This window comes from Cervus elaphus, chromosome 14, assembly GCF_910594005.1.
Source record: "Cervus elaphus chromosome 14, mCerEla1.1, whole genome shotgun sequence".
Classification (NCBI taxonomy): domain Eukaryota; kingdom Metazoa; phylum Chordata; class Mammalia; order Artiodactyla; family Cervidae; genus Cervus; species Cervus elaphus.
In genome coordinates this window covers 51,375,947-51,403,540 of record NC_057828.1, presented here as the reverse complement: position 1 = coordinate 51,403,540, position 27,594 = coordinate 51,375,947, and the positions used below count along the sequence as shown (strand labels likewise).

Sequence of the window (27,594 nt, the reverse complement as noted above, 5' to 3'; positions counted from 1 at the left end):
AATGACCAGGCCTCTTCCATCCCCACACTGATGCTGCCTGCCAGCATCACTGCTATCCCCTTTTACCTACCCCCTCCCCTCCTTCAGCCTCATCCCTTAAACCATGGCCCCTTCTCATCCCTCCTTCCTCGGCTGAGTTGACCCTGATCAAGGTCGTTGTGAAGTCATGCCACCAGCGCTTGATCGTGTCTCCCTGGTCGTCGTGTTTGAGAGTGCGTGAGCACATGGACTCCCGGTGAATCCCGTGGAGGACGGGTCTCCTCTGCCTGTTCTCATGGGCCACCGGCGAGGGGCAGGGGTGGGGCCGGGACACAGGCCCTGCACTCCAGGGCTCTGTGTGACCTCCGCAAAGTGACAGCCTCTGGGACTGTTTTCTCCTCGGCTGAATGGGACACGCACGTGTTGGCGGAGCAAAGATGATATCTGCAGCACAAGAGGCCCCGAGCAGAGGCTCAGAGAACAGCATGAACATGCTTAACACTGAGCTGGCTCTGGGTCTGGCGGGGCCTGAGTCCCAAGTCCTCACTCACAGACTTCTCCCAACAGCCATAGGAAGCAGGAACTGTCATCGTCTCCGCTCAGTAAAAAAAGGAGACTGAGGCAGAGGGGGCTTGAGGGTCCCAGTTCAGTGGACAGAAGCAGGGGAGCGGGGATTCAAGCCCCTATGAGGCCCCTCACCCAGCTGCCACTGCTGAGTCCCTGTACTGAGGGGACTCAGGAGAGGGGCCAGCAGGTCTCCGAAGCTCAACCGCTCAGGCTGACCCTCTGGGGCCGGATTCAGGCCCACCCTGCAGGGACCAGCAGAGCAGACTCAGCTAGAGGCTCTGGCTGCCAGAGAAAGTGGCTACTTCCCACTGGGTGTGACACAGCCCCTGGTCCCCCAGGGGCAGCAGTTTCTGTCACTACACCATCTCAGCAGGCTGGCGGGGCTAGAAGCCCTTTGCTGTCTCTGTACACTCAGCCCTCTCTGAGCCCTTGGTCTTCCCAGGAAGTGAAGTACCAAAGCTGTGAATATTTCAGCATCTGTGGCATTTTCAACCCTCCTGTTTCTGTGGATGACGATGTCCAGGTGGAGTGGTGAGGGGCTGCCGAGGAGCTGCCATGTGCACGGCTCGGTGACCCCCCCTAACCTCGAGAGATGCCCTGGGAAGGAAGGCCAGCCACCCTGGAATCCTTCACAGCCCAGAAGCGCATCTGAGTCTGCAGAGCCAGGAGGGCCATGGCTGACCAGCCGGGCTATGCCAACTATGCGGCCCCAGGCACCTGAGCGGCATTCTCCAGGCCTGTTTCTCCAACTGCAGCACGTGTACAAGAGAGGGGTTATCTCCCTGGGCTCTTATGAAATTCAAAGGATTGTGAATTTGGGGGTTATAAACCCCAAAGCGCAGTCATATGCCAAAGGCTGGTTTCTTGAAATTTCCTAATAGGGTATGCGCTTGTGCACTTGAGTACACACACACATACACACACACAAAGGATTACCTAACAAACACAGGTGAATTATACACAGGACACACAGTAGGTGACTGTATGACACAGCAAAGAACTAGCAGTGAGTATAGTTAATGGCAGTGTCTCCTGGGGAGGGGGTGCTAAACCCCAATATCAGAGGATGGACACAGCAGGATTGAGGCAAGAAGCCTTTTGGGGTGGGAGGAGTAGCTGGAGGCGTGACTACAGGCAGTGGAAGGACAAAGTGACCAACCAGGTCAGTATCACAGGTGCTGACATTTGGGAGCAGCTGTAAACTGTCGTGGCTGCAGCCCTTAGGTTTCCAAGACAACGGGACAAGGTGGACGGAGATGAGGTTGCCTTGGGGCCTGTAGGCGCCAAGACCAGGGAGCTGAGGTCCCCGGCAGGGACTGCGGATGCCCAGGGTACCGCTAGCCGCAGGCAAGATCACTCAGGGCAAGAACACGTCTAACAAGCGCAGAGCGGCAGCAAAGAACCCTGGTTCGGCCCTCAATGGAGTGACAACGCCCGGTTCCTCCACCGTGTCCCCTTCCGTGGTGCAGGGTCGGAGCTCTGCTTCCCAGGCCGCGGGGAGCACGTCTGCATTTAACACAGCGCTGGGGGCCATGTCCGCGCTGCTCCACCCCTGAACTCGCGGTCAGAAAGGCGGAGGCGCTCAGGAAGGGGCTCTGCTCCGCCGGCCTCCCCTCCTCCAGTCCCCGAAGCCCGCGCTCCCCCTGCTGTGCAAGGCGGACCCCTGGGAGGGGCAGAGCTAATCCAGGGGATGGCCACTCCGGGCGGAGTCGCGTCCAGGCGGCGGTCGTCCAGGGCAGGAGGTGTAACCAGGGAAGTGGTCTCCCCCATCAGGGGTCCGCATCCAGGGGGCGGTAGTCCAGGGCGTGAGGCGCGTCCAGAGTTGTCAGCTCTAGCGGGGGGCGCGTCCAGGGGGCGGTCACTCTGGGCAGGGACCGGTCACTCTGGGCAGGGACCGGAGTCCCTCCCCGGAGGCCCGCTGCACTTCAGCCGAACATGAATAGAGATGCGTTGACGGGGTGCGGTAGGCACCTGACTACCCTCTCCTCACCGGCCCTCCGCGTCGCCTTGGCAACCGGCCTAGGTCCCGCCCTTCCCCGGACGCGTAAACAGGAAGTGGGCGTGCGCGCGGCGTGCGCTTCCGGCGCAGTGAGGGGCGGGAGCGATTGTGAACGGCGGCGGGCAGGACCAATTGTGGAAGATACCTGAGGGACGAGCCAATCGTCAGGGCCGGAGAGGGCGGGAGGGGACTAGAGACTGAGGCGGGACTGGCGAGACGGAGCCAATCGCGGCGGGCCGCCGGTGCTGGGCGGGCCCTGGGGCGGGGCCGAGGGTCCGGCGGAGGTGGAGGCGGCGGTGGCGGCTGCTACTGCGGCCTTGTCGGGTCGGTCCGGGGTCGCTCAGCTGCGGGCGCGGTCATGCTGCAGCTGCGGGACTCGGTGGACTCGGCGGGCACGAGCCCCACAGCGCTGCTGGCGGCCGGCGAGGAGGTCGGGCCGGGTAGTGGCGGCGGCGGCGGTGGCGGGGGGCGTCCGGGGGTGGGCACCCCGCTGCGGCAGACGCTGTGGCCGCTCAGCGTCCACGACCCCACGCGCCGCGCCCGCGTCAAGGAGTATTTCGTGTTCCGGGTGAGGCTGGGGGTAGGGGTGGGGGCGGGGGCGGGAGAGGGCGTGGGCCTGTGGTGCCGGGGGCGGGGCGGGGCGGGCGAGCGGGCGGGGCCTGTGACGACCTCCGCTCCGCGCAGCCCGGCACCATCGAGCAGGCGGTGGAGGAGATCCGCGTAGTGGTCCGGCCGGTGGAGGACGGAGACATCCAGGGGGTGTGGCTGCTGACCGAGTAAGGGGGCGCGCCCAGGGGAGGGGCCCGGGCACCTGTGGGCTCCGCAGCGCTGAGGTGACCGCTGCCGCCCGTAGGGTTGATCACTGGAACAACGAAAAGGAGCGACTGGTACTCATCACCGACCAGGCGCTCCTTATCTGCAAATACGACTTCATCAGCCTGCAGTGCCAGCAGGTGGTCAGGGTGGCCTTAAACGCGGTGGACACCATCTCCTACGGAGAATTCCAGTTTCCCCCGAAATCTCTCAACAAGTAAGTCTGTTCAACAGAGAGCCCCGATCCAGGGCCTCCTCAACAGCCCTTCCAAAACCAGCCCCCAGTGGACGTCTTGCTTTAATATCAGTAGAGTTTAGAATAGACACGGGTGACTTCTGCCCAGCAGGGTGCATTAAAAGGGATTCTGGCACAAGAGACAGCTATTAGGCTTGTAGTAAATGAATTCAGGATACATTAACATAGGCCTGACACAGGTATTCTTCAGAGAAGAGTGAACTCAGCACTTTATCCCTGCCAAGAAAGGATTGGCAGCTGTCATGTCGAGCCCTGTTGTGGTTAATTTTTAAAAGAAAAAGGTAGCACATTGCTTTGATTTACAAATATTATTGAAGATTAAATTTGGAAAGGTTTAATGGCCAACTTTCAAGAGCTGATCTTCATCTGTTAGGGAGCTTTCTGAAATATGAGAAACCTAGACATGAGTATACTCAGTTGAATTAAATGGTAAATTTTAGGGTTTTGATATAGAGATTTGGGTAGGAAATTCAGGAAGTTCAAAATTCTAAACAACAATAAAATATTCTGGAAAAAAGGATTTGGAGTTGGAAAGCATTATTTGTTTAGTTAGAGCACTATATGTTAAATTTATTAATCGTGTAAAGATTAGCTTAACTAAGTGTACTCAGTTTGTCCTGTCTTAAAGTGCTGAAAGCTGTCGTTATTAGACATGCTGTTCTTGTCCTTGACTGTTGTGAAATGGCCATCATTAGTCTCGCCTTCACCAGTGAGACTGCTTTTTGTTCCCACACCTGGCACCAGGCAGGTGCTCTGGGGTGCAGGCCTGCCTGTGAAGTCTGGTCCCTGTCTTCTGACCCTGCAGACGAGAAGGCTTTGGGATTCGCATCCAGTGGGACAAGCAGAGCCGCCCATCCTTCATCAGCAGATGGAACCCGTGGTCCACTAGCGTGCCGTACACCACATTCATAGAACACCCGATGGCCGGTGTGGATGAGAAGACAGCCTCTCTGTGCCAAGTAAGGACATGGACAGCAGCAGCAGCGCTGCCCAGCGGGGACAAGCACCTTCCAGGCCTGCACTGCTCAGTATGGTGGCCATGTGGGGCTGCTGAGCACTTGAGTGGCAGCCAAACTGAGAAAATAAACTTTTAAATTTTTTAAAACTTTAATTATGTTTAGATAGCCCTGTGTGGTAAGTGGGTACTGGTCAGTGTGGTGCTGTGATGTGGCCCCAGTGGCTGTGGTCATTTTGGAGAAGGGCCCAGAAGAGCTTTGGGTTGTGCCAGCCGACCCCCACCCCTGCTAGAGCTGGGCAGGCTGCACGCTCCACAGGAGAGGAGACCTGGGGGTGATGGGCACGGGGGCCGGGACTGGGGACAGGCCCCCCACTTCCAGCCACGTGCTTTAGCTTGCTGCCTGCCTGGTGGGTGGTGGGGAGCATCCGCTGGGTCACTGTGGCAAAACTCCTTCGAGCGGAAGAGGGAGGTCTGTGAGGACTAGCTGTCGTCCGTCATGGGTGAGGGCGGAGGTGAGAGCCACACCCAGGAGGTGAGCCCATGGGCCGCTGGGTGTGGCTGGGAAGGCCTCTTGTCCAGGGGTGGGGGACCTCGTGCAGATCATCTGCTCAGACTCTGTGTTTTCTCTCTCTGCAGTTGGATGGTTTCAAGGCTCTGTTAATCCAAGCTGTCAAGAAAGCCCAGAAGGAGAGTCCTTTGCCAGGCCAGGAGGGCGGCGTGCTGGTCCTGGAGTGTCCACTCCTCATTGAGACCTACGTGGGGCTCATGTCCTTCATCAACAATGAGGCCAAGCTGGGCTACTCCATGACTAGAGGCAAGATCGGCTTCTAGATGCTGCACATGGGGCTCTTGCCAGGAGAGGCGACCAGCAGGACTCTGGGAGTGACAGACCTTGGTCCAGCTCCACTTCTGCTGGCAGGGTCCATGCCCCCTACCTTCAGGGACCTGGGCACCACAAGTGCAGTCAGGTGGACCGAATACTGTAGCTGGATACTGAACAGATGATCACGTGAGCTCCAGACACAGCAGAGGGAACCTGTCAGCATCCTGGCCAGGATCTCAGTCTCCGAGTCCCCTGTGTCTCCATTCGCCTCCCTGTGGTCCCTCCCTACACGCCCTGGAGCATGTTAACAATAAACGTCGCGTGATTAGCCGCGTAGTTCGCTCCATCCGGGGATGTGCCTGGGACCCAGCGCCCGTGGTTTCAAGTCTGGGTACAGTTGGTGTCCAATTTTGCATTTTGAGATTTAATCCATCTTCTTAAAGTTAATATGGAAGAAGCCAGCAGACCACCAGCTCAGCGAAAGTTGGCCTGCCTTGTCAGCTCCTAAATGGACTGTTGCTTTTGTGGAAATGCGTGTTTGACCTAAAGTCACACTTCTCCTAAAATTTATCTATAGTGTGTGAATAATACTGATGTCTTCTCAGGCCTACTCAAAAAGCTTCCCAGAAAATCATTTTAAGACAAGTCATTCGTTTGAGAAAGCCACATTGGTAAGTTCTTTGTACATGATGTTGACATCTCTGTTAGGTTTGTCCTGTCATGGCATATTTTAAAAAGGAATTGCTTAATTTGCCTTTAAGGAAGCGCTTTCAGAAAGGAACCACATTAGAGTCTCCTGAAGCAGCCCGCCCCACCTCAGTTCCTACTGCTCTGTGCAGACCCCAGCCCATGGGCAGTCATCGCTCACCGCCCCTGCCCATCCACAGCGGTCTGCCTGCTGGCTCCCAGGTTCCTTCCTCCTCACTGCCCAGGCTGGCAGAGCTGTAGTCAGCATGGATGTGATGATCCTGATGCAGGGGCCTGTCCACATTGAAAGGTTTCCTTACAACTCTGCCTGGGTCTTTAGCTTTTGCTTTTGGTCTTCTAGTAAAGACGCTTAGGATTCAGTGAGTGTCGTTCCTTTTTTAAAGTAGGCGCAACCACCAAGAAAGGGTCTTAATTTGGTGAGACCATCTTAGAGCCGAGATGTTCTCCGCACTGGATTTGACCCCAGCCACGTGCACCGTGGGGATTTGCACAGCCTACTCCCTTCCCAGCCACAGGGGTGGTGCCCACCGTCCAGCCTCTGCCCAGGGTGAAGAACCCTTATTCCTCCAGTGTCCTCAGCCCTGGCCGACCACCTGAAGCACCTGGATCATTCCAGGTGGACACTCCCTGCACAGACCTGACCTTAACTGAGCTGCCCTGGGACCCACAGCCCCAGCCTCCAATTCTGCTCCAGCACAGGCCCACGTGACACACAGGCCCTGCTTCAGAGTGTTCAGGGACAGAACAGAGGCTCCGTGCAGAACGGGTCCTGTGTCGGGGGTGGGGTGGGGTGGGATGGGGGACTGACCACTTGGGGTGCAGTTACTTCCCCTAAGACAAGTGAACCCCAAACTTAAAACTGATCTGGAAGACTTTCCTGTGACTTAAACCTTTTAAGAAAGTAAGCATTAGCCATTTTATAAATGAACAAATATTTATTTTAAATAACAAAAATTACAGTTTATTCCATACATATTTACAAAAACACCTTGCTATAGCAAAATGAAAGCAAATCCTTTTCTCTGGGCCCTGGAAGGAAAACTCGCCCAAGACGCTCTGCTCCTGTCCCGTGGCCAATGTGTGCCACCTGGGCCTGACCATGCCTGGGTCCTACGTGCAGTCGCCCCGCTGCCCGAAGGCTGTACGCATCCCCTCCTCCATCTCCAGGAAGCACAGGCAGAAGTGGTCCTTGCTAAGGAGGGCTAGAGAGTCCCCGCTCGGATGCCAGCACAGGGAAAGCACCTGGAAGTCACCTGGAGAAGACAGGTGGCCAGGGGTTAGGGGAGACCCGGGTCCCAGGGTGACCCAGCTGGAGTCCCAGAGTTCAGCAAATGGGCCCCCGGCCCCGAGGCACCTCCCCAGAGCATCTGCTTGTGTCCCCGCCCACGCTCACCTTCCCCGGGCACCTGCACCGACACGCAGCCTGCCGGCGACCACAGGTACACCTTGCTGCCCCCCGTGCAGATGGCCAGCCGGGGCTGCTGCGGGCCCCACTGGAAGGCGCGCACAGCGCACAGCTGCTCCAGCACTGCCAGCGGTCTCAGCTTCCGGATGTCCCAGATCCACACGGCATTGGGGACGCTGTCTTTGAGGAGGAAGGGGCACGCAGGCTCACGTTCACCCCTCGCTGCTCTGCTCCAGCCCGCAGCCCTTCACCAGTGAGGATGCCCACCTTCCCCAGGGTCATGGCGCGGGGCGGGGAAGGGGGGCATGTCCTGTGGGCCTGGAGCCCTGCTCTTTCCCAAACAAGGAGCAGAGGGCACAGAGGCCTGGGCTTGAGCAGCTGCTGCTCTGACCAGGCGATGGGCCCCAGACACTACCGCTGCAGGACATCCACCCTGCCAGCAGCGGCAGAATGGGAAGAAGCAAGCACGGGAGGCCCGAGCCCCGGAGGAGGCCGACGGGGGGCAGCACACACACGGGACGGGCCACTGACCGTTCCTCGTGGCCAGGAAGTAGTTGTCAGGACTGAAGGCCAGCGCCCCGACGCCGATCCTGGGGTTGGCTCTGTCAGCGGCTGGCTTTAGGGTCTGTAAGGAGACTGGCATCGAGGCAATCTCGTCTGGGCAGGAAAAAAGAGCGCCCTGAGCCTCCCTGTGGGCAAGCAGCCTGGGTCTGCAGTGCGGCCCGCAATGGGAGAGGAAATGACTGTGACTACCCACGGGGTGAAGAGGACACGTGATAGCAGGGGCAGGCAGGATCTGACAGAAGGCAGGGCTGTGCAGGCACCTGGCCCGCCCTCCCCTGTGAGGCCGTGGTTCCAGAGCTGTGACAGGCCAGGCAACACCGCAGGGCCTGGTGGTCGGCCCAATTACTCCCATTTTATGGATGATGAAACCGAACCACGAGTGACCTCTGCACCCCAGATGCAGCTGCAGCTCCTCCCTGAGTCCTCTGATGGCCTCCCGCTTACCCAAGGAAAAGGTCAGCATTCATTAAAAAAAAGTTGCTCTCAAGACCAGCCGACAATCAGGAGTCCCAGGGCATGTATTCAATCCACGGAGCCAGAACCCAGGCAGCCTGCTGGCTCTTGGCTAAGGACGCTGTCCACCAGGTATCGCCAGAAAGGGAAAGGATTGAAAGGAAAAAAGGGAGTATCTGGAGTCCTGGACCGAGAGGGCTTTTTCTCATAACGAAAGGAAAGGAAAGGGAGGAAGACAAGGGCGGCACCACCGGCCGAGCCGCTCACATTTGCTCTCCGAGGACGTCAGGGGCCCAGCCACTGCTCGGGGCGGAGGGAAGGCCAGGTGGCCCAGTGGTGGGCTCTTCTCAGCCTCCTTGTACACCACCTGGAAGAGAGACGGCCCAGGCAGCACGTGTGGCCGTGGTCCCTCACTGTGTCCTCCTGGACCATCTCCATGAGGTCCCACCTGCAGCCGGCATTTCAGTGGAGACAGGTGACAGATGGGCCAGGGTGGGGGCACGTGTCACCAGAGGCTGGATGGGAAGGGCGAACGGCCGTGGGGTGATGGACCCGAGGTGAACCCTGCGAGGCCTCAGGTCAGTCCCACTCCTGCATCTCCAGTGGGTCCTCCAGTCACCGCCCTTGCCGGGACGTCCGCCCACTCACAAGCTCCCCAGAAACCCACTCAGACCCCAGGGCTATATAGCGGCCCACCCACTGCTTCCTCCTCACCCCACACCTGTCTTACTTGGGTAGCTCACCTGCAGGCAACTCACCAGAGTGTCTGCCCCCGTCCCTGCCATCCCCGCCCTGAGGCCGGGGTGTCTGCCCTCATTCCCACTGTCCCCGCCCCGAGAAAGGCTGTCTGTCTGGGTCCCTACAGTCTCCCGCACCCTGTCAGGGGCCTGCCGAATAAACAGAGCTTGATCCCTCCTCAGGGCCTCTGCGCTGCTGTTCTGTTCACACTGCCTGAATCGCTCTTCCCCAGACCCTGTACCACTTCCTCCCAAGGTCCGCCTCAGGGCCCCTTGGCAGGCAGCCTTCCTCCCCTCCCCGGGAAGGCTCCACAGGGAAGAAGTCGCCTGCTCATCTCTGACTGGCCCAGAGCACAGCGCCTGGCCCAGCAGGTGCGTGGTGCCTGCAGGCAGGGGACCCCAGTCATGGCGCAGAGCAGGAGCTGGTCCCAGAGTTGTGGGGGTGGAGGAGGCTGGGAAGGACACCACTTGGGACCCTTTGGGAACATGGCAGGAAAAACAAGGACCAAGGGAATGTCTGCACTTGGAACGTTTCAGCATCAGAAGATCATGGGGATGTGAGCCCCTGTATCACTTACACTGATAGTGTAAAGTGAAAGAGCAGCTTTCTATCCCTTCCTCAAACACACTTCCAGACTTACTATTTTGGGATTATTAACAGTTGCAGGATGCCCAAACTCCGTGATCATTTTCCAAGTCACGTGGTTAAGAATCCGCACCTGGAGAGAACCACGTGGTCAGAGCCTCCGGGGCGCTGGCTGTGCGTGGGCTTTGCCCCACAGGCCCCCTCCCACCTTTCCATCGTAGCTCCCGATTGCCAGGAACTGACTGCTGGGGCTCCAGGCCACGGACTTGATGCCCAGGGACCACTCGTAAGCACAGAAGGCAGACAGCAGCCGGCCATCCAGGGAGTAGAGCAGGACCTTGTACTGCAGAGACAGTGAAGGCATTACTGAACCTGTGGCGTGCGAGGCGGCCACCCCAGGGGAGTGATACTTGGGCGGGGACCCTGCCCTCCTCCACAGCGGTGGGAAGTGGAGACGGGGACAGTACTGGAGAAGCAGAGAAAATGCTGTGGAAAAGGGGAAGCTGGGTCTTAAATCTAAAGACTTGTAATAAAAGCTCCTCAGCTCAACATCTGAAAAAGGCAGAGTTCATGCGTGAGGCATTCGGAGAGCATGAGAAACACAGACAACAGTGCTACAAGCAGAGAGTGCGTCCTGAGCGGGTTCCCTACCTCCAGGCAGGAGTCCCAGACGGCCAGCACGCAGCCGTTGGGGGCCCACTCGATCCCTGCCAGGTCCTGAGTGTCCGTGTCGAAGTGCTTCCCAGGCGGGTGGGGGGAACAGAAGACATTGAGAACATTTTCTTCAACAAATACACAAACATCTATCTCATACCTGATGCATTAACACAGTATTTAATCTCCTTGTCTCGCCATGGGCAGAAACACCTATAACTGTGTCCTCCTGCCATGACAGGCCAGGCAATATGCAGCCGCGATGTGGCTCAGGCCTCCATGCGGCTGAGTCTCACACCTTTAAGATCAGCTCAGGGGAGACCCTCCCAGGACATCACTGCCCTGGTCAAGGAGGCCGCCATCCGATAGCATCCGGGACCCAGCCCAGCCCCGGGGGTCTGGCCTGGCAGCCTCCTGCCCATCCAGGCACGCAGTCAGTAACCTGCAGCTCACTCCTCCTCCTGATGTGGGCACACGGACGCTAACACCACCGAGCCAACAAAAAGCCTGGCGGCTCCCATCTGGGGGACTGTTAACTGCTAACACCCTGAGAGCCCACGCGGTCTCACCGGAGCCTGTGAACACCTGCCCGTGTGCGTGCCATGGGGTAACAGGCAGCACCCACCTTTGAAAACATGGAGCTGTCTTTCTCACACCGCCTGGGAGAGCCTCTGGGACCTTCGAGAACGTACCTCTGCCCCCACCCCACCCCAGGGTCATGCTCCCGGGTGTGCGCCTCACCCGTAGCAGCTGCCAGTCACTGCAGACGAAGATGCTCACGTAGTCCCTGCAGTCCCGCCTCTCTGCCAGCGCCAGGTAGCGGCCGTCCCTGGTGAAGGTTATTCCTGCCAAGGAGAGGGAAAGGTCCTGGGATCGAGAGGCAGTGGTTTTATCTCTCACGTTAGAAGGAGAGAGAGAAGGCAGAGGTCTGAAGAGGGGATGCAGCACACAGACCCCGAGTCGGCGGCAGAGTGTGGGCACACGAGGCAGGGTCCCCACACCCTCGATCAGGCTTCTGACGTACAGAGAACCTGCGAGACACACAGTGCGCCCTGAGCCCTGATGAGCCCCTGAATGTTACTGGGAAGTGTGGAGCCCTCTAGGATGCTATACTCTTAGGAAATCAACTGCAAGCAGCTCAGCTGGGTCAACGCAGGCTCGTCACCACAGGTCCTATTTTTACTTTTGAATTTAAATTTGGAAGAAGTCAATTTAAGGTGAGAAGCTGGCTGGAACGTCAGACTGTCCATTCCAGGTCCACATCGGTGAACGGAGTCCTCTGTCACACGTCACACCTCCAGAGAACACCTAAGTGACAGAGCTGCTGTTTCACCAAGAAGCATGCGTGTCATCTGGAGAGACACTAACATGCAAACTAAGAAAACAAAAAATAAATGAACAATTGAATTTCATTCACATGTGAGCTTCAAGCCGCTGATGGCAAGAGAAAGAACAGAAAAACCTCTCAAATCATGTGATGCTTCCTTCTGTTTATTAACTAGAAGACAATCAAGTAATTTCATGATTCGGGAGGGGGCCGTCGACGAGCTCTCGGGTTCAGTTAAACGCATGTTGGGGGGTTCCCTGAGGGCACAGTGGACACACGCCCTTTGCCCTTCCTCTGAGATGTACGGATGGGATAGGTCACTGTTCCCCTCTACAGAGCTCAGAGTTAAGTCAACCGAGGATTCAGTTCAAAATCCGCTGTGTGGGGTGGGGTCCCAGGACTGACGCGAACAAGAAAGGATCTGACACCCAGCTCTGTGACAGACGTACAGGATTTGCATGTAAACCCTTTTTTGACATCTGTTAAACGACATTCTCTTTAGTCATTGTGATCACAGAACAGGGGAGCCCTGGTCTTCTGGAGACACAGGTGGGGGAAGGCTTACAGAGAAGTACTAGGAGATCTGGGATGTACTTTAAAATAATCAGGGGGAGGGGCGGGTATAGAGAAAAAAGATTGGCTATGAGCTGAAATACATTTAAGGCTACTTTTGTCTGTGTTTGAAATTTTCCAGGATAAAAAGGTCTCCAAACCCCCAAACAACTACAGAGAAATGGCCTCTGAGTAGCTCTGACAACTCACCCTGCTGACAAGCCTTCGGGTATTTGATGTAGGACACGGACTTTGTGCACAAGGACCAGACAGTTATCCGCAGCTGCCGAGGAAGGGGGAGGAACAGAAAGGAAACAGCATAACTTAGCATTCTCGGAAAGACTGTTGCAAGTCATAAGCCAGATTGCCTGCACCTAAACAAGAGATTTACTGAAGTAAAAGTATCAGGAGTCCTGGGGTGTTTTCTGTCTGAAGAAGTGTGTCAAACTCACATCTACAATTGCTAATTTTTTTTTTTTTTGGTGGTGCTACGTGTCTTACAGGATCTTTGTTCCCCAACCAGGGATCAAACCCAAGACACGGAGGTGAAAGTGCTGAGTCCTAACCACTGGACCACCAGAGAACTCCCACAATTGTTAAATTTAATGGTCTTGGTGTTTAGTTTTCATTTTGTGACAATACTATCTGAGGGACACAAAGTTAAATATAAGTGCATTTTAGTTCCAAGTACAGTCAGCACCCCTTTCTGCCTGATAAATTAAGCTTTATTGCAGGCACAGCAGCCCACGGAGGGTCCAGTATTTCTGGGGGATTCAGCATCCAGGGGTCCAAGAAGGCATGCCCTGGGATAACAGGCTGGGGGGTGCTACAGTCAAAGTTTTCATATAGTAGCAAACTTAAAAATGTTTCTCAGAGAAACACATCTAGGAGAGAAAGCCACACAAGATGCCCCCCAGTCTCTTGAAGCAGTGAAGGGGGTGAGTGGCTCTGCCTCGCCAGGTGGCTGGGCCTGGGGTCAGCAGGGACAGGGAGTGGCCCGACTGTCCGAGTGGAGGCTCTGCAGAGGATTTCTGGGGGACCCACTGCAGGCACATCACATCAGGGGCTGGAAGAAGCTGTGACAATGAAGGACCAGTGCACCCGAGCCCCCTGTAGTCCCCTGACGTGATGTGTTAGGGAGGCATATGCACACCACCCAAGCTGTCTCTGATTTACGGTTGGACTTCAAAGATTCTTCTTCTCACTCAGAGCTCCTGCCCAGGGTCCTGCATCTCAAGGGAGCCCAAGGCTTGAAGAGCAAATCAATGAGGAGGTTAGAGACACACAGATCAGATGTCTCCAGGGAAAGAGGTAAATTCGTGTCCGACTCTGCGACCCTACAGTCTGCAGCACACCAGGCTTCCCTGTCGCTCACTATCTCCCGGAGTTTGTGCAAACTCATGTCCATTGACTCAGAGATGCCATCCAATCATCTCATCCTCTGTCACTCCCTTCTCTTCTTGCCCTCAATCTTTCCCAGCATCAGGGTCTTTTCCAACGAGTCGGCTCTTTGCATCACTGAAGTTCTTTTCTATTGTTGAATCAAAGGACCTGTCTAAATCCGTAAAGATACAATTTGAGATGTTCTTTTTAAAAACCTTTTTTTCATTAAAACTGGGCAAAAAGATAACATAACAACACTCATGGGCTTATAATGCTCTAACCATTGATGACATACATCCTCCCCGCTTGACCATTCACTCCAGTCCTCCCAGGTGATCAGGACAAGGGGTGAGGGGTGACTGTCCTGCGCTGAGGCAGGTATCTGGGGCGCCCACTCACGTGGAATTCCGTCGTGTTGAGGATGTGGCGCCCGTCGGGGCTCCAGCAGGAGGCCACCAGCCCTGCCGAGCCCTCGTCTATCTTGCAGTGCCACTCTGGCTGCTCCAAGGACCACACCTGGACTCACAAAAGAGATGAATCCATTTGCTACTCAGGCTTAAGAACAACTGGCCATGAGCTGCGTGGAGGCAAAGATGGGCAAACTCTCAGAACCCTTCAGGGTGAAGGATTGCACCACACTTCTCAGTGATGTCACTCTGTTGTGGTTTGAAGGGTTTATTCCCTCTGCTGTCTGAGACCTCACTTAGTTAAGTCTGAGGTCTATAACAAGACACATCTCAGCACTCCCTAAACACAGGAACCAGTTGGGCCACTTGCTGAACACTTCCTGTTACAGAATGAACTAGGTTACAGATCAAGGACATTGACATGCTTTCTTGTTTTTAAAAGTACTTAAACTGTTAGAGCACTATTATAATGTTATAAGAAAACGGGCTTTGACCTGTGCAGCCCCTTCCTCCATACCAGAAGGGCACAGAACAAGGCCCTGGGTGGGGGCTGTGCTTGGGGGGAGGGGGGCGATCCATCCGGAGGTACCTGCACGAGCCCCCGCTTGTACAGGGCACACAGAATGAAGAGCGAGTCGGCCGACCACTCGAGGTGCTGGATCTGGTCCAGGCACGTGTATAGCTGGAGGATCTGCAGGGTGCTCGCATCCCTGACCACCAATCGGTACTGGATGCAGGAAGCCTGGAGGGGGAGAGGAGAGGCCATGGGGGTGGGCTCTGGAGGAGGGCGCTCCTGGGACAGCAGCGTGCCCTCCAGTCAGGACGGTTGCCTCCTCCCCCTGCACACACGCTTTCTGTCTAGATGGTCTTGTGTTTACCATGTGGAAAGCCTATCCTGAACAAAGGTGAGTTAGCAGAAAGATGAAGCGTAAATGTAAAACCAGGTGCCCAGCTGTTAAGCCCCAGGAGGAAGTATTACTGCAGAACTCTACCGCGTCATTTCTGCTCCTGTCTTCACTGCGTGACAAATGCTAAAGCAGGACACGGCACTGGGAAAAGGCCCTCTGAGAACAACCAGCTCCCCTCTGGTTCTACCACCTGCAAACAAGCTCTGTGTGAGCCGCGAGGAGTGGGCTCCAGGCTGCCGGTGAGATCGACCCAGGAACATAGCTCCCTTTGGTTCCGTGTCTAACCTGGACCCAAACCAACAGAAAGTCAATATACAGGTCTGAAATTCTGCAAATGTAAGGACACGTCATAAATTTCCATCTACCTGTGATGAGAGAACAGCTAATACACACTGGTGTCTGCCCACAGGTCCTGACACAGGCTCCTGATGAAACCCTTGGAAAGTCCTGGGTGGGGGGGGGGGGGGGCGGCGGCGGGAGCATCTCTTATTTTACTGAGGCAACTCTGGGTGGGCTCCTGGGGGGACTGTCACTGGAGAGACCAAGCCAAGATTAGAGGCTTGGAATTCTCAGCCCTGCTCTCCTCTTCTCTTCAGCAAAAAGGGCTCAAAATGGAGTGAACAATCACCCCAGGTCTATGTGGTGAAGCCTTCAAAAAATCCCGAAGATGCAGGGTCCAGAGCTTCCAGGTGGGCAAGGAAACCCACATCCTGGGAGGGTGAGTGAGTGAAAGTCACTCAGTTGTGTCCGACTCTTTGCGACCTCATGGACTATACAGCCCATGGAATTCTCCAGGTCAGAATATTGGAGTGGGTAGCCTTTCCCTTATCCAGGGGATCTTACCAACCCAGGGATCGAACTCAGATCTCCCACATTGCAGGCAGATTCTTTACCAGCTCCACGGGGACAGAACTCCTGCACTCGAGACCCCCAGATCTCACCCTCTTTATCTCTTCATGGGCCTACTCACCTGTTCCTTTATCACACCCCTTAATAATATGGTAAATCTGTTTTTTTGAGCGCTATGAGTCACTCCAGCAAATTAATGGAACCCAAAGAGGTGGTCATGGAGCCTACATCAAGTTGATCAGGAGCAAAGGTGACAACCTGGACTTTCAATTGCAGTCTGAAAGGTGGGGGGCAGTCTTGTGGGGCTGAGCCCTTCACCTGTGGGCTCTGGGCTCTCTCCAGGTGGACAGTGTCAAAACGGAGTCAAAGCTGGGAGTAGGACACTCATCTGGTGTTGGGGAGAACTGCTTGGTGTGGGGGAAACCCCACACAGGAGGTGACCAGACATTTCAGAAGCGTTGAGTACGGCAGCCGTTTGTGAGGAAAAGGGACTGAGGGAGGGAAGGCTGGGGGGTTTCTTATATACCCATTAACCATTAACCCTGAGTCTGGAAACATTTAACTCTTAATACAGTGTTCTTAAAGATACAGTTACTTTATGTCCATATTTGTTAACAATATCCAAATCCAAGCAAATGATTTCTATGACTCATCATACTTATCTGTTAACCAGAGAGTGCACATCACCATTCAAAAATCAAGAACTGACTTCTGAATGTTAATTCCCTCTTGTTGGTACTTATCAAAGTCAAACTGGATTGTTAGGTTTTTGTTTTATGAACTTTCATTTTTAAAAAGCCAATGAGTTCCACCTGGAAAAAAAAAGAGTGGGAGATGGACTGCTAATTAGAACAAATATGTGTCCCTGCTTATTTTTTCACTTTGTAGCTTTAAAAGCTGTGATCAGTTAGCACAAACTCCTGGTGAAATGAAATGTCTGTACCAACACTTGGAAAAACTGTATCAAATCTGTTGCAAGATGTTAAAAATGGCAACATGGCCCTACTTTTCTCAGCACTTAGAATAGAGCTCTGAAAAACATGGTTCCAGTAACATTACTACCAAGGCTCACAATTCTAATCAGAATGTAAAAACTATACCAAAACTAAATGAGGAAATGTAATCTTTGTCTCCATAATTCACTGGAAGTTTCATGTCAGTGAGTGAAAGTTACTCAGTTGTGTACAGACTCTTCGCAATCCCATGGCTATACAGTCCAGGGAATTCTCCAGGCCAGAATACTGAAGTGGGTAGCCTTTCCCTTCTCCAGGGCATCTTCCCAACTCAGGGATCGAAGCCAGGTCTCCCGCATTGCAGGCGGATTCTTCACCAGCTGAGCCACCAGGGAAGTTTCATAAATGACCAAAAAACAAATTTATTGGGGAGTATTCTGAAAAGTATACCAAGGTTCTTGGGGTGCCATTTAAGCTAAAGATATTTTATATTTTGTAGCTGAATACCATACTATGTGATTTAGAATAAAACCTCCATAAAGAAGGTAAACATGTAATTTGAGGTATTAATACATCCATCCTCAAGGATAAATGGAATGTTAACAACGCTCAAACTAAAAAGACAAAGCAGGATGCATCAGTTAATAGTTAATGAAACTAAGTACAGTTTTTAAAAAGCATTTTTTTTCTTAATGTCTTTCCAATGCCAATTATCACCCACCCACCACATTTCCCCCCATGATTTTGAGAATGTACACTGATCATACTGGTATATTTTAAAACTTACATTTTATGTATGAGAGCTCAGTGATGTGACAACCACTCTGCCACCCATGGAGTGAGCAACTCAGATCCCAGGAGTGTGGACCACTCTCTTTATCTGAGCACAGAATGCTAGTTACCTAAGTCATTCATCTGGCATGTGGTAGAGACCCTCGAAGGGGGCTGGAAAAGGTGAAAACAGCTAGCTGCAGCACTGCACCGTTTTATAGCCAACAGGACTATATACCTGCCTTTTGTTACAAACAAACAACAACTTACAGTCAAAGCTATGGTTTTTCCAGTAGTCGTGTAGGGATGTGAGAGTTGGACCATAAAGAAGGCTGGGCACCAAAGAATTGCTGCTTTTGAACTGTGGTGTTGGAAATGATTCTTGAGAGTTCCTTGGACAGCAAGGAAATCAGGGCAGTCAATCCTAAAGGAAATCAACCCTAAAAACTCATTGGAAAGACTGATGTTGAAGCTTAAACTCCAATACTTTGGCCACTCGATTCGAAGAGCCAACTCATTAGAAAAGACCCTGAAGCTGGGAAAGACTGAGAGCAGGAGGAGAAGCGGATGACAGAGGATAAGATGGTTCGATGGCACCACTGACCCAAGGGACATTAGTTTGAGCAAAGTCCAGGATATAGTGAAGAATAGGGAAGCATGGCGTGGGGCAGCCCACGGGGTCACAAAGAGTCGGACACTACTGAGAGACTGAACAACAACGAGTCCACGTTTACTGGGTCTTCAAGTCTCTGAAGACAGTGTTGCTTTTACCTGCTTTTAACAGATGGAAACCGAGGTGCAGGCAGCTTCCCGGGTTCCCAGAACGCAACAAGTGTCCAGGTACCCTGCTCGGAACCACTGCCCAGGTCACCTGCCAGGGACCCACACCTGGTACCTCCATCCAGGCCCCAGGTACGCCCCACCCCCTTGGTTCCTCGCCGCCCCGTACAGACACGCGCCTCCTCGCGGAAGGCGCGCCCTCGGCCCAGGCCCGGCGGCCGCTCACCAGGTACTTGCCGTCCGGGGAGAACTTGCAGAGCAGGCTAGAGAGCTTGAACACCTCGGAGAAGTTCATTGCGGCCGCTGCACCCGGGGGCCCGCCAAGCCCCGCCAGCCAGGCCAGCCGCAACCGCCCCTCCGCGACCGGAAGTGACGGAGGGCGGGAAGCGCGCCGCAGCCAGTCAGGGCCCCGGGTGACGCGCGGCATTGTGGGGCTTGTAGTTCGCTACCCCGCCCAACGCGCGCAGCCGCGCTTTAAAGGAGATGAGGTGTTTCGTCCCACGAGGGATTTCCGCCGGTGCTCGCGTGTGAGAAGTCCCCTCCAACTAGGGTTGCCACATAAAATGCAGAAAGTGCACTACAGCTGAATTTAGATAAACAACGAATCATTTTCCAGGATAAATATGTTCCCCAACACTACGTGACACATATGCTTAAAAACTATCCGCTTGTCTGAAGTTAAAACGTGACGTCCTATGTATCAGTGTATTTGTATTCATGTATTTGCATACACACACACAAATATGAAATATGGTGCATAGTACGTATATTATATTCTATACATAGAGTATGAATAAATATTCGTTTTTCTTCATTTGTCTTTTGGCTAAGTCCGGCAACATGCTTCCAGCGAGGCCCTCACTTGGAGATTAGGAGCTTCTCTGATCTAAAAGAGAACGAATTTGGCGCTTGCACCGCGCAGAGAGCTCCTGGATCTCGCGCGCCAGCTTGTCCATCACACGCGTGCACCTGCCCTCGGACCCGCGAGGAGGAAAACAACACCCAGGCCGGGACCAGAGCCCTCACGGCACGAACTGGAGCGAGCTCCTGCGTTGGCGCTGGCTCTGCTGGCCTCGCTCGCTGCCCCGCGCGCGCCTGTCCTCTTGCCCACTAGGGACTCCTGGTCCTCTTCGCCCTCGCGACCCCGCCAGGCCCTGCGGGCGCCTCTAGATCGCGCGGACCGAGACACCAGCCCCCGCTCTTGCGTCCTGAGAACGGAGACCCGGCCCGGGTCCTATTCGCACCCGCACGAATCCGGCCTGGGCCTGTGCCCTGGGGAAGCCCCCTCCAGCTTCTCAGAACAAACCGGTAGGGGCTGCGTGCAGGCGTCCTGCTCGGCGTTGCCAGCCGTTTTTGTCCCCGGCCAGATCAAACCCTGTGCGTGATTCGTCTTTGGCTACCCCAACCCCCATACCCCGCACCTTGCAAGCAGTAGGTGATCAGTAAAGGTGTATGGCAGTCAGCCAGATGGGCCAGGTGAGGTGCGGACTCGTGCACCAGCCCTGGCTGCGCGCAGTTCCAGGGCAACTCTGCCGCGAGGGTTCCCGTGGCCTTGAGGCAGGTAATGTTGAGCACCGGAAGGCAGCACACAGCAGGTACCCGCTGCCTTGAATAGTTCAAAACTCGCCAGCCTGTCTGTTTCTTCAGCCAGGGCCCTAGGACTAGGTGGCAGCCCTAAAGATCCCGTCTGTCCTGCGGGGGCGACCGGTCTATGAAGCCACAGGTGTGGGAGCCCTAGGAAAGTCTTGGCCTGAAGCGAGTCTCTGCGCTAGAAATCAACTCCCAGTGCACTACCCACGTGTCGCCGTTGACACCCGCGCATACCTGCGCAGCGCGGAACGAAACTCAGCCCCTGGCGCCCGAGGCGGTGGCCGTGGGAGGGAGCAAGGTGCCGGCTTCGAAACGGGAGTGTTTGTGTTCGGAATTACTCCCCGGGTGCTGCGGCCACATCTTCCGCTGGGCCGAAAGAGTCCCGTCCAGAGGGTATTCCCGCAGATCCACGATGCGGCCAGAGGCGGGAGCGGGGCTGTGACCTCGGCTGGGTGAGCGATGTAGGTGGAGAGCCCTCCAGGACGGAGGAGCCCGGCTAGTACCACCCGGAAGCGAGCGACTTCACTTAATCCCGGGTCCTGAGGTTGCGACTTTCATCTCCCTATCCCCCGCCCCCGCCCCCGCCGCTGTCCACAGCCGGTGCGCTCACTCCGCAGACATGGGTGGCCGCGCTCCTAAGATGCCCAGCCCTTCCCCTGCCCGGTGGATCCTCTGCTCCCGGCGCGGAGGGGTCCCGCGCCCGTGGGGGCGGAGGACGGGGACCCGGAAGATACGGCGTCTCGGGAACAGGAAGGCGTCGGGCCGCGGGGTCCGCACCTCTGCTCCCCACGCGCTCGCCGCTAAGCCGGCCGAGAGCCACTGTCCCGTTTCCGCAGCATCAGGGCCCCGGCTCCCGGACCGCGTCCAACCCGAGGTAGGCGGCCCCACTGGGGCCGGGAGGGGCGACGCGCGCCAAACGGCGGCGGGAAGGAGGCGGGGCGGAGCGCGCCCCGGGACCCCGACTCGCAAGCGGCCAGCTGGGGGGGCGGAGCGCCGGATGGCAACCTTGGCCCCAGCCTGGCCCTGTCGCCCCGTGCTCCTCCTGCCAACGGCTGAGCGGCCCGCGCTGCCTTCCCGCCGGCCGGCTGCGGAAGGCGCTAACGCTGGCGGCCACCCCTCCCCGCGGCGCCTCCCCTCCCCGCGCCGATATAACCCGCCTCGGCGGCCGGAGCCCGCCCTGCGTCCGCGCCCGCGCCTGCCAGGCCGCACCCGCCTCTCGTCCCGCGCCCTCCCTGCGCCCACGAAGGGGTTACGCGGCGAAGCCCAGGCTAGCGCCAGGCGGCTCAGGCATCGATTCCCGGGGCTCCGACGGCACCAGGTAGGCAGCACGGACCTGGCGCAAGGGGCCTGGGCGTGTTTGGGCTCCGCCTACGGGGCATGAGTCCATAGCGGTGGGCGCATGAGCTCGCGGCTCCGAAGCTGGGAGTCAGTGAGAAAAGACCTTGTGCACGAACTCGAGAGAGGCTGACCTGGGGTCTCCCTCGACTACCACCAGCTACTGACACGGGGCGCGGTGGGGCGGCAAGGAGCCAGAGTCCAGCCCAGGAGGAGATGTGGGGTCCTGCCCCCAGCGTGGCGGCCTTTGGGGCACGGATCAGCCTGGCTGGGATTCCCAGAGGGCCTGCCTCGGGTTAACCCCTCTCCACCCCAGCTTCAAGGGGAGGTGGGGAGTGCGACCCCCAAAGAGGCTGGCTGGGGGGGGGGGGGCAGGTGCCCGTAGCTGACAATACCCTCCCCGCCGGGCCCCACTCCCTCTGCACTCTAGAGGGCTGTTAGCAATCTGGAGGTGTTAGCCACCCTACCCCTTAAGGCCGAGTGAGACCCAGGTCTTCCCTGGACCAGGAGAACTGGGCATAGCCCCTAAGCTATGGTTTACCAAGGGGCCAGGTTCCAGAATGGCATCTCTGGGTGGCCCTGAGTTGGCTGGGGTACCCACCTGTTTTCCGAATCTGTTCCAAACCCGGAAAAGAGGGGTCAGAATCAGGCCCTGGGCCGGCCTGGCCAGAGATCACACCTGTTTCCAGGATCCCTTCTCTCCTAGTCCTCCTCGCTTTGCAGTCACCGTCCTTTTAGGCCTTAGACTGCGGTGAGGGGCTGGGTGGCTATTATCACCTTCTTGTAGTTGTTCAGTCACTCAGACTCTGAGACCCCATGGGTTGCAGCTTGTATTTTCCTTTGGTCCCTAAGCAGCTTTGCACAAGTATGCATGTGTCTGCATAAATAAATGGGTGATGGGTAGACCACTCTCAGCCAGCAAGGGGTTGGGGAAACAGTACACCGTTCACTTCTGACCAGAGGTCATTTGGTTCAAGTATACTGTGGCCTGTTTATTGAATGCTGTACATTTGGGAGCCTTAGCGCAATTGTTTTCTTCTGTTTGTTTTGTTTGCTGTCATTGTTACTGTTTGTTTCACATTAATAATTAGCTTTTGGGCAAAAATGCACTGTTTACCGGAAGTCTAGCACTCATCTTTTGACTTACTCAATGAGTTAAAAAAGAATTGTATCGAAAACAAAAAGTCAAAGTATTTAACATTTTGCCACATATGAATGTATGGATCACGCATGTGATTTTTAAAAATAAGGTTAAAAGTTAGACTGGTACCAGAAGCTGCCAGGGTGTCAGTGGGGTGCCACCAGGAGAATGGCCACAGAAAGCTTAGCCCCATTTCAAAGTCCTACTGAGGTTCTGGGGAACAGGGTGTTGTTGTTTAGTCTCTAAGTTGTGTCTGACTCTTTGTGACCCCATGCACTGCAGCACTCCAGGTTTCCCTGTCCTTTACTATCTGCCAGAATTTGCTGTGGAAACAGGAGAACAGGGTAGCTGTCTACAAATTCAACTTCCAAGGACAGCCCCACAGAAGGGCCAGGCTGGTGCTAAGGTTAATCATGTAGGTGTGGAGGTTAGAACATTAGGGTTCAAATCCCCTCTCCGCCACTTACTTGTCATGGACCTCCAGTGAGTTCCCTAACCACTTGGAGCCTCAGTTTACCCATCTATAAAGAAAGGCAATAATGGCCTCTGTCCCAGAGGGTTGGAGGAATAGTAACCAAGATGCCATATCTAAGTGCTTAGAATGACGCCTGCTACCCACAGTGGGCCCCAAAGTGCTGGCTGTTGATGCTGCTCCAGAGGCCCTTGGTAGGGTAGGGGGCACAGTTCTCTGGTAGCCAGCAGGTCTTCCCTTGGGAGTGGGGAACGGAATGGCTGTCAGTGGGGCAGGAATGTGCCTGTGGTTTGGATGGAGGCTGCCAGTCGCTGTCGGGGGTACTGGAGCAAGGATGCCTCCCTGAGTAGTTATTTGTAGAGAACTTGGGAACCGGACCTGGGGGAGGTCCTGCCTGTGGCCAAGGATGGCATTCACCTGGAGATTCTGACACTTTAAAGGGAAATCATCGGTGGGTAAAAGGAAGCTGCATGTTCATCCAGCTGGGAGATTGCTTCTGGACAACAGATTCAAGGGGAGTTTGTCCTCTAGAGGCTTGTATAAAAGACGTCGAGGATACACACAATGAACTTCGGGTTTGCAAAAGAAAAAAAAAAAAACCGGAAACTTTCTTCAACTGTGCGTTTCTTCTGCCCAGCCCCCATAAAAGGGAAGGGCATGCCTTTATTTTCCAATTTGGGCATTTCCGTGGGAGTGCTGAGTCAATGTTTAAAACTACTCATTTTCTGATGATTTAGCTTTATACAGCAAAAAGGAAAAAAGAAATTGAGAGGAGTGTTTGAGCAAGTCCTAGTTCCCTTGGCCCCTGACCATGCTTCTGTCTGGATGATGAAAGCTTTACTATTATGAGAACTGTACCCTCAGAACACTGTGTGACAGTTTACCCCTGTGTTTCTGTGCCCTACCCAGTCGTCTGGAACTGCTGCTGCAGCTGCTAAGTCGCTTCAGTCGTATCCGACTCTGTGCGACCCCATAGACGGCAGCCCACCAGGCTCCTACATCCCTGGGATTCTCCAGGCAAGAACACTGGAGTGGGCTGCCATTTCCTTCTCCAATGCGTGAAAGTGATGTCGCTCAGTCGTGTCCCACTCTTCGCCACCCCATGGACTGTAGCCCACCAGGCTCCTCTGTCCATGGGATTTTCCAGGCATGAGTACTGGAGTGGGTTGCCATTGCCTTCTCCGTGTCGGGAACTAGCAGCATCCATTTGTGTGTAGCCAAAATAAAGAAGCCACCTGATGCAAAGAACTGACTCATTTGAAAAGACCCTGATGCTGGGCAAGATTGAAGGCGGGAGAAGGGTATGACAGAGGATGAGATGGATGGATGGCATCACCGACTTAATGGGCGTGAGTTTCAGTAAACTCTGAGAGCTGGTGATGGACAGGGAGGCCTGTCGTGCTGCAGTCCATGGGGTCGCAAAGAGTCGGACACGACTCTAAGCAACTGAACTGAACTGAAACTATACAATGTCTTTTTTTTTTTTTTTTAAGTTTGCCTTCTTAAGTAGGTTACATAGGACTCCTGGAAAACCCTTTCTGAGTGTGTTATGCAGAGGAAAATTGAGTTTTTCTATAGAAGAAAAGCTTCCTCTACTCATCAGGGTTCGAGTTAAAGACACTTTCACCGCAGCCGGCTCTGAGAGTCTGCACGAGTGGGCGGGCATTGACTTGTCATCCGCGTCCCTGATTCGTGTCTGCTCTCAGGCTGGTGTTCCTTTGCAGACCAGACATTTGCTCCGCAAAAGTATTTTCTTTTCCTAGAGATCCTCCCTCATATCAGAAACCCAAAGAGAGCAAAAATTCCTAAAGGAATCACTGATATTTTCATTGTGTGTGGCAGCTGCTGTGGAAATCTCAAAATTTCGTTTGTTCGGAGAGAAAAAAAAAATTTCGTTTGTTCTTGTTACTGAGATGAAATAGTCGTCAGACCTGCTACCTGAAGCCCCATAATCACCATATCTCAAATTGGCTTTTATCTTATTTTGGTCAAGCCATGCAGCTTGTGGAATTTTGATTTCCCCAACCAGGGACTGAATCCGTGCCCTTGTCAGTGAACGTGCGTGTTCTTAACCACTGGACAGCCGGGGAATGCCCCTAATTTTGCTTTTAAATATCATCCTAACTGTGTTAGTGTCCGGGGCGCTAGCAGACGAACAAGAACGAGGGGGCTGAAAACAAGCAAACAAAAAGGACTTATTCTTTCCTGGGCTGGAGTTCAAAAGTCCAAAATGCAGGTGTGAGCAGAGCTGGCTTCCTCTGGAGGCTCTGAGGGAGAGTCCGTCCGTGTCTTACCCCTCGCCGCGAATCTTCCTGGACTTCTACATGCATCACCCCGATCCCTGCCTCTAGGTTCATATGGCCTCTCCTCCGGGTCTCCCTTTTTCTGTCTCTCATAAGGACTCTTGTCATTGAATTTAGAACCACAGCAATCCAGGAGATCCCATCCTGAGATCTTTTATCTTACGCATCTACAAAGGGGAAGGGGGTGCCATTCAACCCACTAGAATAATCGTAATTCAATGTAGCTAGTTTCGTTTGTAATTTTTTGTTTGCCCATACTGCATGCACAACTTCTGGAACCCCCAGGGCCCAGGGGTCCAACCTGGGCCACGGCAGTGGAAGCACTGAGTTCTAGCCACCGAGCCACCAGCAAACTCCCTGAAATATGTTTCTAAGAAGTGTTCCTCAGCCTTTGGGCCGCCCAGTGGCCAGGAAGTAAAAGGTGAAGAAACTTCTCATCCACACCCCTCTGTGCTGAAAGAGGAATCAGACACCCCTCCCCCCGGGCTGTTCCAGGGCAGCCAAAGGTGCAGGGAGCCACTCCTCCAGCCTATGGGGGGGGTTCTTCCCACCACCATCCCGCCCACCCCACCCGAGGCCGCGTGGGCCATCACAGCCCCCAGAGGTGGGAGAGAGAACAGACACACAGCGCGCCTTTGGGCCACCGGTGCCAAAGAGCTGCTTAGAGGTGGGCGGGTATCAACCTGGGGGAGTCAGGGCAGGAGAGGAGGCGCCGCTGAGGATACTGGACCAGGAGAGAGGCCAGGCAGCAGGGAGGGCTCTGCGGGGCTTGGAGAGAGGACATGGAGGCCTCCACGAGGGCAGGTCTAGGGCCACGGAGGGGACATTTTGGGCAGCTCTAGAGGGTCAGTGGCAGCGACACTCTGGACCTTGGATTTAGAATCCGGTCCCACAAACTGTGAGCCCCAGAGGGACCTGGGAGCCAGAGGGGAGGGGGCACCAGAGTGAGGACCACGCTCCAGCCCCGCCCAGTGCTTCTGTTCTTCCATCCGTGTTTTGTGGCAAGGGTGAGTTATAACCATGACGGTAGACGTTCATAGTGCCTCCCCCCATGTACGTGCCTCTGGGCGTTTACCACACTTGGAGGTGGGCACCGAAGCCAGAAACCTCAGACCAAGTGATTAAATCAGATGCAGGTGTTGTCCGGCCACCCATGCCTGGCATACCTCGGGCAGAGGGTACAACGGGCAGGGCCCTGGGCTGGGAGTCCAGACAGTAGTCCAGAGCAGGCCTGGTTCCTCCATGACCTTGGACTAGTCCCCAGGCTCTTCATCCATCGGTGGGGGACACCCACCTGCCTCCTCGTTGTTGGAGCCGGAGCCAGGGTTCCCCTGAGTGGCCCACAGGAACGCACCAGAGGGCAGACTCAAGGTGCCCAGGGAAGACTGGGCCAGCCCCCTCCCTGCCCCACCAGACAAGTCTGCCTCCCACCAGCCAGGGTTCGGGGGCCTGGGCATCAGGGCTGGGCTGGGTGCCCAGGGGTCCCTCCTTTGTGGTCCTGCTCAGGGTGGCTTCATGTAGAAGGGACCAGTCCCTGGTGTGTACCCACCCGGTGCCAGCCGGCAAAGCATTCCCTGAGGCCTTGGGTGCCTGTGAGGAGGGGCGGGGGCTCTAATTGCTCGCCTGCCGCTCCGAGGTGCCAGGCCCAGGAGGCGGGCATCTGGGGAAGACTCTGGCTAATTGTGCAGGCAGCTTCTCCTGGGGCCTGGATGGACTGGGTCCTTCAGAGCAGGCAGCAAAGATGCCTCTCCCTTCCCCCCTGACTTCCTGAGCTCTTTTTGCTTTCGGGGCTGAGATGTGAGACAGACCCAAGGGCCTCTCTTGGCAGCCTTGGGCCTCCGAGCTTGCTTGCGTGGTGCCCACCTGCCAGACAGAGGCCACTTCTGTGTTCACCCAGCATACCGCCGGGCTCTGGGGGATGGGCCAGGGTGGGGACCAGGAGAGCTGCCTGGGGCCCAGTGTGGGTTCTGCCATCCTGCACAGTGACGGAGGGCGGCTTCTGGGAGGGGGGCGGCTTGAGGAGGCTCTGCGGAGCCGTTGGGGCTACAGGAGGAGAGGCTCTGCTTCCCTGTGCTTCAGTGTGTGTGCGCGCACACGCGCGAGTGCACACGCTGAGTTTCTCAGTCGTATCCCACAATTTTTGACCCTGTGGACTATAGCCCACCAGGCTCCTCTGTCCAGGGAATTCTCCACGCAAGAATACTGGAGTGGGTTGCCATTTCTGTCTCCAGGGGATCTCCCCGACCCAGGGATCAAACCCTTGTCTCTGCCAGGCAGGACACAAATAAACAGATCAAATCACCCTCTCAACACTGGGTGGT

General features: G+C 55.4%; 2 protein-coding genes across 4 annotated transcripts; one reads left to right on the top strand and one right to left on the bottom strand.

Annotated features, from left to right (window-relative positions):
- The first annotated feature begins 2,813 nt into the window (after window positions 1–2,813).
- Window positions 2,814–6,462, top strand: TPRG1L (tumor protein p63 regulated 1 like). Of its 2 annotated transcripts, XR_006344883.1 has the most exons (6): window positions 2,814–3,113; window positions 3,230–3,321; window positions 3,399–3,575; window positions 4,420–4,573; window positions 5,209–6,066; window positions 6,157–6,462. XR_006344883.1 is itself a non-coding variant. In XM_043923444.1 (5 exons), exons 1-5 carry the CDS (start codon window positions 2,904–2,906, stop codon window positions 5,401–5,403), a joined length of 828 nt encoding a protein of 275 aa, XP_043779379.1. In that variant the 5' UTR covers window positions 2,814–2,903; the 3' UTR covers window positions 5,404–6,462. The 2 variants fall into 2 exon arrangements, 1 of the variants encoding a protein (XP_043779379.1); XM_043923444.1 differs by having other exon boundaries at window positions 5,209–6,462.
- Window positions 6,463–7,018: 556 nt separating this feature from the next.
- Window positions 7,019–18,798, bottom strand: WRAP73 (WD repeat containing, antisense to TP73). Of its 2 annotated transcripts, XM_043923441.1 has the most exons (12): window positions 18,659–18,798; window positions 14,761–14,913; window positions 14,164–14,280; window positions 12,592–12,664; window positions 11,244–11,347; window positions 10,500–10,586; window positions 10,057–10,191; window positions 9,904–9,981; window positions 8,793–8,892; window positions 8,040–8,165; window positions 7,497–7,688; window positions 7,019–7,356 (listed from the first exon to the last, which is right to left on the bottom strand). In XM_043923441.1, the coding sequence occupies exons 1-12, from the start codon at window positions 18,725–18,727 to the stop codon at window positions 7,214–7,216; spliced, it is 1,377 nt and encodes a 458-aa protein (XP_043779376.1). In that variant the 5' UTR covers window positions 18,728–18,798; the 3' UTR covers window positions 7,019–7,213. The 2 variants fall into 2 exon arrangements, with proteins under 2 accessions (XP_043779376.1, XP_043779377.1); XM_043923442.1 differs by lacking the exons at window positions 14,164–14,280; window positions 14,761–14,913.
- Between the last annotated feature and the right edge of the window lie 8,796 nt (window positions 18,799–27,594).